The sequence below is a fragment of the Hyperolius riggenbachi genome, chromosome 4 (assembly GCF_040937935.1).
Source record: "Hyperolius riggenbachi isolate aHypRig1 chromosome 4, aHypRig1.pri, whole genome shotgun sequence".
NCBI classification, from domain to species: domain Eukaryota; kingdom Metazoa; phylum Chordata; class Amphibia; order Anura; family Hyperoliidae; genus Hyperolius; species Hyperolius riggenbachi.
Genome location: NC_090649.1, coordinates 87,733,243 through 87,745,826, shown reverse-complemented (window position 1 = coordinate 87,745,826; position 12,584 = coordinate 87,733,243). Strand labels below are relative to the sequence as shown.

Here is a 12,584-nt window from a genome sequence, read left to right as displayed (position 1 = left end):
CTAAGTGTAAACCGTTTAATATAGAGTTTTCATAGTAAAAACAGCTTAAAAATAGCATAAAAACACTTACATGCGGGGCCCATGCAATGGGAACCCTGAGAAAGTTGCACGCGTGTATGGGTCAGCAGTATAGGACAATATAAAGGTGCCGCCTGTCTCCTTCCCGACCGGTTTCGCAAACTAGCGTCATCAGGGGATCTCCTTATAATGTGGGTTGTGACCCATACACGCGTGCATGTTTCTCGGGGTTCCCATTGCATGGATTCCGTATGTAAGTTTTGTTTTCATGCTATTTTTAAGCTGTCTTTACTATGAAAACACTATATTAAACGGTTTACACTTACAGTTGCCGTTTGTTTGTTTTTTATGATGTTTACTGATATCCATTAGTGAGATGAATCATTGCTGAATTGGTGGATCCTGGACAGACTGTTGTTTACTGATGCCCTACCAAAGCCTTGATACAACCCTATAATGTGGGTTGTCACCAGCTGGTAAGCCTCTTTCCTTTTTGGGTATCCATGATTGCAGAGCTGTGCCGTGAACCCAATATTTATTGTGGTGGAGATTTACCTGCTTTTATCCTTTGTTGAAGACTTGTCTTTTGTTTTTGGACTCTGCGCTGATCATATATAATTTACCTGTTTGTGAACTCTGGACATTGTTGTTATATATATATATATATATATATATATAACACACACAGAGTATATATAGCTTTGCTATAGCAGTATATATAGCTAGTCTATAATGTCATGCAGCCTTATGCCCAAGATGAACCTGCTCACTTCGCAATGGGAAAAACACATTCTGCACTGATACACCTTGACAGCATAAATGTTGCCTCTTATGATAAACTTTTGATAAACCTCTAACTACTTAAAGTGGACCTGAATTCAGAACTCCTCTCTGCTCTAAAAGATACACAACAGCATAATAACCTTTAAACAAAAAAAACATGTATTTGTTACAGCTGATACAAATCCTAAAATTAATTTACACAGTTTCTACTTCCTGATTCATGGGAGCAGACATATTGTTTACAGCCTGTGCTTTCAAATGGGCTCATATGTTATAGGCAGTAATGTGACACGGGGAGGATCAAATTACAACTTGTAATTAGATGCAGATTTTTTTTGGGGGGGGGGGGGGAGAATAACACAGGCTAAACTCTCTAAATACATACAGGGTGCATTTCTCTTCATTTTCCTTCTGCCCTGTGCAAGAGTTCAGGTCCACTTTAACATTAAAGCGGAATATAACCCTGCATTTCAACGTTGCTCTAAAACATTATTTACAGTATATTATATGCAACCAGCATTTTTTTTTTTTTGCAAGACCAGCATTGGAAGGGTTACACATGGCTTTAAAGTTCCTGGAGATTTCTGCAGACGCATCCGAAGCTGACATAGATACATTTTGTTTACATAAATGTATCTAAGTGTTGAATGTGACTCACTCTCTCTGACTGAGAAGGAGCTGGAGGACAGCCAAAGAGTGTGTAACATTTCTCAATAGATACATTTAACTAAATAGAATGTATCTATCTGAACTTCTGCATATCTCTCCACAGAACTTTAAACCTCTGTGTTTAACCCTTCCAATGCTGGTCTAGTAAAAAAAAAATGCTTTTTGCATATAATATGCTGTAAATAATGTTTTAGAGCAAAGTTGAAATGCAGGGTTATATTCCGCTTTAAAGATACATATGGCTACCTTTAATAGGCAAGGGAAGTAAGGGAGAAATTGACAGCTGGGACAGCCTGCACACTTGCAGTGCAGTTAAATGGAGGTTTGTAGATTCATGGAGGGGGAAGTCTAGGGTGCCAGGCTCCTGTGAGGTAAATCCGGGCCTGATTATAATTCTATTTCGTAAAGTACCTCCTTAAAGTGAACCAGAGACGAAGCACCCTCATGTATTTTACCATAAATATCAGTGGGAACATTAGAGAAAACACCTACCCTGCTCTCCGTTTCATCCTTTACTGCTCAGCATGCTTCTTAGCAGCCCTGATAAAATCCTTGACTGAGCATTCAGTCTGCCTTTGCTCACGAATCATTATAGCGGAGTCATTATAGCAGAGCAAGAAAGGGGCAGGCTTGGGCTTGAAAAGACATCAGAGAAGACAGCCTCAGCTATAATGATTCCTGAGCAAAGCCAGACTGAATGCTCAGTGGGGATTTTATCAGGGCTGAGAACAAGCAGGCAAAGCAGTGAATGATTAAACAGAATGCAGGGTAGGTGTTTCCTCTAATGTTCCCACTGATATATATGGTAAAATACATGAGGGCGCTTCGTCTCTGGTTCACTTTAAGTTTCTAATGGTCATTGATGAGTACAAAAGGACTATTTTCTTAACACTCAAGTTGCCTCAGAATATTTTAAATAGTTGACTTAGAGCAAGAAACAAACAGTAAAGCAAAAGGATAAGAGATGAATATTTACAGATAACTGAGGAAATAGTAAGTTCACAGAAAACATACAAGACAAACTGAATAGCAGATCTGTGTTTGAGAGCATAATCAAAGAGAACCGTACCTAAAGCCACTGCCTTCAGCTTCTTCAGGAGTTTGACATGGGAATCAGGCTTGATGGGGTGCTTCACATACTGGGAACAGCCACACTGCTCCAGGAGAGTATAGAAGTACAGAAGTCGCTGGAGGTCCTTGCCTTCAATGGTAGGGTAAACGTATTTTGTCATATGCTCGTAGAAAAACTCTGGATCCCTTTTTAAAGTATTAAATAGGCCGAGGGACTGCGCCCGCTCCTCAATTTCTGCTGTGTTCAACCTACAACAAAGGAAATGATAAAAAACACAAATGTTTAGTATCACCATCAAAGGGAATTCTGGGTGGTATTGCATCTCAGTACTCTCATCCCCGAAGACTTCCAAAGTCCCCTGCGGTATGGGGTTTAAACGGAGGAGCCATCGCTGCACCAAGGGCAGATGGAAGGCTCATTAGGACCCAGAGTCTTCCTTGACATTAGTTAAGTATCTGCTTTCTTTTAAAAAAAAAAAAACAAACAAGTCCTATTTACTTTAACTGCCCTTAGCCTCCTCAGTAAGGAGCAGCAAAGTGGGAGGGGAGATGACAAGCTTCCTTATTGTAGGCAATGTACCACTAAGGTGCCAGGCTGACTGAGATAAGATTTATTATAACAGAAACATTTATGATTAGACCGGAATGCTTGCAATGCAGGGTCAGGTAGCCGGCTGCATAATAAATACAGAGCAGTGGGTAAATGGAATTTGATTTTGTCACTGACAATCCCACTTTCAGGGCAGCTAAACAAATTGGTTTAATATTCATTACAGGTAGATATAATAGAAAAGCAAATAGAAAGATACTTGATAGGTTCCTTGTGAAAGCAGTTTTCACATGATCCTTTCATACCTCTTCCGCCTGCGCAATCACACATCTGTCCATGAGTTATTGGACACATATCTGTCCATGAGTGATGGACACTGATGATGATAAACATGATACGAGTATTCAGAGTTTGCATTCAAATTGAATAAATCTTGGAACCCAGTCAACCACTACAACTAAGGCATTTATTTGGCAGCATGTTATTTCCATGGAAACACAGGATATCTTGCTGATCACCTCCAGCCCCATTAGAGCCCCATTTTTTTGTGTTTTGGTTCATCAGTCCATGCAAAGTAGGATCCTACATGGCCTTGACACAATTGTTTGACAACGTTATCCAACTTCTGCATGATGGAATAAAGCAGCAATCTGACTGAGATTATTGCTGTGCGGACTTGTACTACTGCTCTCTAGGTTGCTTGGGGATGAGACTCTGCAGTCCTAAGGTCATTGGTTCCTGCAGAAAATTAGGAAGAAAGGGGGGGGGGGGGGTGTCTAAAATAGGCGCATTAAACTAGGACTTCGGTGGAACTAGAATTGTGAGCTCCGAGGGTGGTTAGTGACGTGACTATGTACTACAGAAGATGTCAGTGTGATATAAATACACAATGATAATAATTGACAATCTGACCGGTATGTTCAAGAATAACCTTGAATAATAACAATAATTATCCAATTTCATGTCTGTGTGGGTTTCCTCTGGGCACTCCGGGTTTGCTCCCACATTCCACAAACATACAGATAAGCTAATTGGCTTTCCCACAAGATTGACCATAAGCTATAATGGACACAGATATACGGTAGGGATTAGATTGTGAGCTCCTCTGAGGTAGTGTTTATTTATTGTATTTATAAAGGGCCATCATAATGATGTTTGGATTTTGGTTCCTGCCTTCGGAAACCCAAATTATGCTGAACCCCGGACTTCAACACCACAGCTACTGGAGAGGATTATGGGGAGGTCACTCACATTCTTGTATAATCCGGGTTTCCGAAGACGGAACCCCAACATTCCTACGAGGGACAGTCAGCGACAAGACTATGTACTTTGCAAAGCGCTGAGGAAGAGGTCAGTGCTATATAAATAATAATAACAATCTCATTTTGAGACTTTATATGGTCACATTTGTACACATTTTAAGGCTGGTACACACTTCCAATGCATGTTGCCCGTTGGGGATCAGGACCTAATCCCCTTGGGTGACAGTGCTGGACTGCACACACGCGTGTCAGCTCTGTAGCTGAAGATGCGCTGTGTTGCTATGTAGGGGGTCAATGGAGTGATGCATGCTTGATGTCACGTGGCAAGTGGGGGAATGGCAGGAATAATGGGATAAGCGGGGGGTCCGGCGTCACTGGGGTTGAATAGCTCTGTCCGACGGATCGCCAACACTCCAATGAGGGACAGTCAGCGACAAGACTATGTACTTTGCAAAGCGCTGAGGAAGATGTCAGTAATATATAAATAATAATAATAATAATAATAACAATCTAATTTTGAGACTTTGTATGGTCACATTTGTACACACCTTAAGGCTCGTACACACTTCCAACGCATGCCGCCCATCAGGGATCAGGACCTGATCCCCTTGGGCGACATTGCTGGACTGCACATGTGTCAGTTCTGTAGCTGATGATGCGCTGTGTTGCGATGCGGGGGGACGACAGAGTGATGCATGCTTGACGTCATGTGGCAAGTGGGGGAGTGGCAGAATAATGGGATCAGCGGGGGGTTCGGCGTCAGGGGTCATTGGGTGCAGTACACATGCCTGATTGATGGTTGAGGTGGTTGTTTTCGGCCGCCTCAGTCGACTTAAGTCAAGCATGTGTATGAGGCTTTGCGCAGCTACTTCAGTGTACAGTGCACAGTGGCATTAAGCTTTCTATTGTGCCCCCAAGCACTTTATACACAACAATTGATACGGAGCACCAAAACCTTCCAAGGACAACTGCAGTGTGCAATACAAGAAGCGAATGGGGAACACTTTGTTAGTGATTAATACTATTCAAACCATCTATACAAGTCATTATTACCAGGACATAACCAAAAAAGAGCTAATACTGCGGTTAAAGGAGGGCCCCTTGGGGCATACCTGAAATAAAGGTGCCTGGAAAAAATGGCGCAGGGATTACGCTAGTGGAATATTTCTAAAATTAGCAATATCCTACTGCTGGATTGCGATACTAAAATATAATAAGCTTTACCGATATTTTACTTTGACTAAACCTAACCCTACTCTCACACAGGACCCTCCCCTCTACTGATTCCTAACCCAAAGATCCCCCTGGTGGTTCCTAACCCTAAGAACCCCCTGGTGGTGTCCAACCCTAACACACCCCCGCACCCCGGTGATGCCTCAAACCTAAGACATCTCCCCTCCCCGGTGGTACCTAACCCCAACATCCCCCCCCCCCCTTCCCGGTGGTGCCTAACTCTGTCCCCCCAACCTTAAACCCCCCAACGCAAAGCCGCAATATGCAGCAAATAAGCAAGCAGAGTAAATTTCCACACCAGGAGACGCCAACTATGCAATACCGCAATTTGCATTTCCACTAACCCCTGGCACCCGTGATTTTATCAGATGCCTCCGGGTGCAAAAATTTAGTCTGCTTGCCTGTAATTGGGTGCATCCATGTGCCCAAAAGTAACTACTTTGCCACATTATAAAAGTTGCGATTTGTGGTAAAAATTGTAAATTTCAGCGTCTGCAGGTACCTTATAGCAACTGCTGCCATGTGCCCAAATTTCCATTATTTGCCACTAATCGTGGCTTTTATAATAGGTGCCTATGCCTTTTTTCCATAAAGGTTCCTGCGCCCTTTTCATCCAATTCGCCCTCGAGATCCCTCTGACCCAAGGGCCCCGTCTGTGCTCCCTGTTGCTATGTCACTGATCGTGCATATTACCACCCCACGGGAGCAGAGCGAACTTTCAAGTTCAAACAAACCAAGTATTCCGTAAAGTCATTTTAGGTCTCCCGGTGTCTGAGACATTATTTCTGACTCTTGGGTGTGGCTTTCCATCCATAAAAGAAAATGAATTCCTTAAGGGGTCTCAGATATCTAATGATAAAGAGCTCATTTCCAGCGCATCTGAGCAACGCTTTATGATTCAAGTGCCATTCTTCAGAGAATCTCCAAGAAATCATCTTTAAAACTTGCTGTAATGAATGATGAATCCAGGTAATTTTTCTTGATTAAATTATGCCTGGCATGCCAGCAATAAGACCGTCTTTCATTTACACTTCAGTTAAATTACTCCATTAGAACGGCCGTGGAGAAATCCGCAAAGAAAAGGATGAGCCTCCAAAACTTTCCCGTTACATGGGGAAAAAAGAGATTATCAACGCTCTGCTCTAATCAAATCCCCCCCCCCCCCCCCCCCCCACCACCAGCGGACCACAGTGTCACACAGGCCAGGAAGGTGGAATATATTGTCACACAGAGCAGCTATTATTTCAATCAGGCTGGGCTGTGGATGAACTCCTTAAATGCCCCCCTTACATCCCACTCTCTGCTGTCTTTACACTTACTTTATACATAAATACATCTCACAATGCTATTAAATTGAATTGCCAAGACTGGAGAACACTGGAGATTATAACTGATCCATTAAGGTGGCCATACAGCAGGTGACTTGGCGGCCAATCGACCATCCGATTCGATTATTATGAACAAATCGGACGAAAATCGTTACTGCCTGATCCACAAAGAGACCAAAATCGGGTCAAAATAGTTTGCATGTATTGATTAAACATGCTGCAAGAAGATGCAGGGCCGACGTGCTTGATCGGGTGTGTAGCGTTAATGGTGTGCAATATTGGGGCAAGCGATGACCATGATGGAACCCCCGGTGCTACCCCCTTCCAGGTAAATGTGCCCCACACCCGAATACTTTACCTGGCGCCATCCACCGCTGGCTCCATCTTTGCAGTCGCTCACATACACACGCCCCACTTGGTTGCCAGAATAACGTGGGCGCTTGTGTGACCTGAAACGTGCCCATGTTACGCCGTGAACCATGTGGGGCGCATGTATGTGAGGCAGTGCGGGAGGGGCATAACTGGAAACCACTGGGCCCCCCTTTAAGGGAAACTTTGGATGCCCCCCCCCCCCCCATAGGCTGTTACTTTTTTATCATTGTAAGTGTCCAGGGCTCTAAATCAGAGTTTCTCTGCAGTCAACCAGTAGCATAATAATAATTAAGTAGGTCTTGATCCCCTGATGACGCCGGATTGTGAAACTGGTCTGATTGTGAAACCGGTCAGGAAGGAGACCGACGGCCCCTTCTACTGTTTTACTGGTTGTGGACCAGCATACATGCGCATTTTTACCGGGGTTCCCATGTCTTGGGCCCAGGGGCGTAATTGGGTAATATAGAGCCCGCATGTCTGTCCTCTTTTTAACACTAAGCCAAGTACACCTTACATACATAAATTAAGTAGCCATGTTCCCCAGATAACAGAATACATCTGATCTGAGGTCTGAGTGAGGGAGGGGCATGGGGCGCAGCACAGGAGCAGGCTCGGGGGAGCAGCACAGAGTGGTTCAGCACAGGGACAGGCATGGCGTTGCAGCACTGGGGCAGGCATGGCGCCCATGGCATGAGCCATGCCTGTACCCCTCTAGATACGCCTCTGCTTGGGCCCCATATGTACGTTTTATTGGCTATTATGTTCTCTTTTTTATGGTATGTTTTACAAATAAACGGTTTACACTTAGATCTGCCGTTTGTTTGCCTGTTTTATATAAATTGGATTCCTGGATGCTATGTCTGGACTAAAATAAGGAGGACTGGATACTTGGATACCTTGCTGGTTGCAACCTGGTTCCCTGTACCACTGAATGTGAGACATACAACCTTATAATGTGGGTTTGTCAGCAGCTAGTAAGCTCCTTTTAGTCCTCTGGGTGATGGTATACCACGTGAACATATGAAATTGGAGACCACCATGGTTAAATATAGCTGATGGTGAACTATAGGACTTATTTTATAATCTGCAATGATTTTTTTATACTAATAATTAAAGTGGTATAAAACTCTGACATAATATTCAATAAAAACATGTTTTCCTACTTTTTATATCCCATACAGTTATATTTGCTTTTGTGCATAAGTAGTATTATTCATTTAGAAATTACAAGTTCCTAAAGTACATTTTATTTGCTCTGAGAGCTGACATTGCATTTTATTCATAACTGTTGAATTCATATTGTAATGTGTCCAGAAATGCTTTCTGGGTATCTGGCTGTGTTCTGGAGTGTCTGAATTGCCAGAGAATGTTTACATTCCTCACTTGATACAATAAAGTAAACACAAGATAATGTTATCTCGAGTTCGGATGCGTCCAGCTTTCCCTGCAGGGAGCTTTTAAGTCCTGTGTTTAACTAGGTGAATGTTGTTCTAGTAAAAAAAAAATGGTGGTAGTATATAATATGCTGTAAATCAAACTCTGTGTAGCTGAGAATAACACAATTCAGTGCAGGAAACCGATAATTACTTCAGTAGTTCAAGATTTGCATCACGTGACTTGTGGACAATGGATTATCAATGTCATAACTGACTTTTAAGGAAAATGTAATTAAAAGCTACTTTTTATACTACTTGGGCCTCTAAACCCTCATCCTGTTTTGATTCTCCTATTTATTCTGTCTAACTAAGGGATGTCCGACACATTATTGGCTTTCTCTTTATTTGCTCACTAATTACTTAATCAGGAGTCAATCTGATCATCTGCCCTGCAGCAGGCAATGATATTAGTTAGTTTTTTGCTGTGTTTAAAGTGTTAAAGAGACGAAGAAGAAATAGTTCTATACATACCTGGGGCTTCCTCCAGCTCCATAAGCCTGGATTGCTCCCACGCAGCCGTCCTCCGCTGCCTCTGTCCGCCAGTACCAGGTCCCGTCATTTCGGTCAGTCGACGCAAGTGCAGTGCGCTCCCTCCATACTGTGTATGCGTACAGAGCCGGAGGGAGCCCCTGGGCATGCGGAAGACTGGTCGCGTCTAGCGGAAGTGACAGGACCCGGTACCGGCGATAGAGGCAGTGGAGGATGGCGGCGTGGGAGTGATCCAGGCTTATGGAGCTGGAGGAAGCCAAAGGTATGTATAACATCTTTGTCAATTTTTAAGCTTTCCCTCGTCTCTGGTTCCCTTTAAGCCCCATCTACACAATATGATTCTTTGTGCGACTCGATTACGATTTTATTTACGATCTGATTAAATCCAACATGTCGGATCGGGATTCAATTCGATTTGCCCTTGTTTTGCAATGGCAAATCGAATTGAATCGAATTCCGATCGGACATGTCGTATTTAATCGGATCGTAAATAGAATCGTAATTGAATCACACAAAGAATCGTATTGTGTAGATTGGGCTCAACTATCGGGCATAAAATCAAAAATCTATTCTTTATTTCTATCTGGTAAACAAGTAATAAGGATGCTAACCAGGCAATCCAAAAGTTAAAATCACTATTACTTTTCTTGTTGATAAATGATTATTCCCCAGTTTACCTGACTCTTATTTGGTACACACAAAATTTGGTACACAAAGGAAGTTGCAGGGAATGCTGGGTTGTCCTTTTTTGCTTCTCTAATTTCCCCTCAGACTTAACTAATGCAGCCTGATTGGCTGAAGTCTCTTTCCCTCCTGTTTTCCCCTCCCACACCTCTGTTACTCTCTGATTGGCCAATATTTCTCATGCTGAGACAATGCACTTTCTATAGTGGAGGGTGGGCAATACATACACAATCAGGCAGAGGAGAGTAAGGAAGGAAATTATATCAGGATTGGCTTCAAAATAGCCACAGTTAAATAGGAAATGCTAAGAAGGACTTTCTCTTTTTTACTGTAGAAAAATCACTAAAATCAAAACATGGACAGTGCAATACATATGTTATGTAAGAAGAACACGAATTTATCTACTTATATATGTGTTTTTTTTCTCTGAGATAGTATGTCTGACAGCTCCTCTTTAATGCATTAGGGCAAACATTACATTTTGAGCGTAATCCCACTTTAAAGGATACCATAACTGAAATGTGACATAATGAGATAGACATGTGTATGTACAGTGCCTAGCACACAAATAACTATGCTATGTTCCTTTTTTTCTTTCTGTACCTGAAAGAGTTAAATATCAGGTCTGTAAGTGGCTGACTCAGTCCTGACTCAGACAGGAAGTGACTACAGTGTGGCCCTCACTGATAAGAAACTCCTCTTTTTATCTCTTTCTTGCTCTCAGAAGCCATTTTCTGCTAGGAAAGTGTTTTATAGTTGGAATTTCTTATCAGGGAGGGTCACACTGTAGTCACTTCCTGTCTGAGGCCCACTGCACCCCAAAACCGTTAGCAGATCGTCAAAACGCTAGCGGTTTTGGGAGCAGAGAGCCGATATTTGCCGGGTGCACACCGGTTTTGAAGTGCAGTGGGCCTCAGACAGGAAGTGACCACAGTGTGACCCTCACTGATAAGAAATTCCAACTATAAAACACTTTCCTAGCAGAAAATGGCTTCTGAGAGCAAGAAAGAGATAAAAAGGGGAATTTCTTATCAGTGAGGGTCACACTGTAGTCACTTCCTGTCAGGACTAAGTCAGCCACTTACATACCTGATATTTAACTCTTTCAGGCACAGAAAGAAAAAAAGGAACACAGCATAGTTATTTGTGTGCTAGGCACTGTACATACACATGTCTATCTCATCATGTCACATGTCAGTTGAGGTATCCTTTAAAGAGAATCTGTATTGTTAAAATCACACAAAAGTAAACATACCAGTGCGTTAGGGGACATCTCCTATTACCCTCTGTCACAATTTCGCCACTCCCCGCCGCATTAAAAGTGGTTAAAAACAGTTTTAAAAAGTTTGTTTATAAACAAACAAAATGGCCACCAAAACAGGAAGTAGGTTGATGTACAGTATGTCCACACATAGAAAATACATCCATACACAAGCAGGCTGTATACACCCTTCCTTTTGAATCTCAAGAGATCATTTGTGTGTTTCTTTCCCCCTGTTCTCATGCACTGAAGTTTCAGGCTGCTCTTTTCTTCCTGCAAACAGCTTTGCCCTTGTCTGTAATTCCTCACTATGTGAAAGCCCAGCCAGCTCAGAGGACGATTTATCCAGCTTGTAAAAGATAAGAGAGAAGAGAGAAGCTGCTCTAATCTAAATAACACACAGGCAGTGTGCAGAGAGGGGCCTGGAAGGGAGAGTTCATAGCAGAACCACAACACTGAAGAACTTGGCAGCCTTCCAGACACAGGCTGACAAGTCTGACAAGAGAGAGATAAGTTGATTTATTACAGAGACTGTGATAGCAGAAAGTGCTGCAGTAAGCCAGAACACATTAGAATAGCTTTTGGAACTTGTAGGATGATAAAAAACAGGATGCAATTTTTGTTACAGAGTCTCTTTAAGACCCCGTTTTCACTACGAAGTTTTGCGTGGGTGATTTTACCGCCATTAGCGTGGTAAAATCACTGTACACTCCAGTGATTCCCGATGATCTTGATCAGTGCTCGTTTAAGCACTGTACCGCGATTGCTCGAGAATTGCGGCAAAACGCTGCAAGCAACACTCTTCGCGATTGCCGTTAATCAAGGAACGCCCGTGATCGGTTGCAATGAGATCACTGCCATATAGTTACAATCACCCGTGGCCCAATTTGTGAAAAAAGGCCTGGTCACTAGGGGGGGTTCAACACCGTGGTCCTTAAAGAGAATCTGTATTGTTAAAATCGCACAAAAGTAAACATACCAGTGCGTTAGGGGACATCTCCTATTCCCCTCTGTCACAATTTCGCCGCTCCCCGCCGCATTAAAAGTAGTCAAAAACTGTTTTAAAAAGTTTGTTTATAAACAAACAAAATGGCCACCAAAACAGGAAGTAGGTTGATGTGCAGTATGTCCACACAAAGAAAATACATCCATACACAAGCAGGCTGTATACAGCCTTCCTTTTGAATCTCAAAAGATAATTTGTGTGTTTACCTTTTGTCCCCTGCAGCTCTCATCCACTGAATAGTGACAGCCAGGTTGATCGTTTCTTCCTGCAGACAGCTCTGCCCTGTGTCTGTAATTCCTCAGTATGTGTCAGCCCAGCTCCTTTCACAGCCTAAAGGGGCCCATACACCTAACGATTTTCCCGCCAATATACGGCCGATTCAATCACAGTGACCGAATCGGCTGTGAAATCGCTGCACACAT

General features: G+C 42.8%; 1 protein-coding gene across 2 annotated transcripts in view; it reads right to left on the bottom strand.

The window, feature by feature from the left end:
- NBAS (NBAS subunit of NRZ tethering complex) overlaps positions 1-12,584 on the bottom strand; it is a 916,216-nt gene that overhangs the window by 284,834 nt on the left and 618,798 nt on the right. For both annotated transcript variants that reach the window (XM_068280281.1, XM_068280282.1), the window contains exon 43: positions 2,540-2,790. In XM_068280281.1, the coding sequence (XP_068136382.1) occupies positions 2,540-2,790 (251 nt within the window). The remainder of the gene's footprint in view (positions 1-2,539; positions 2,791-12,584) is intronic.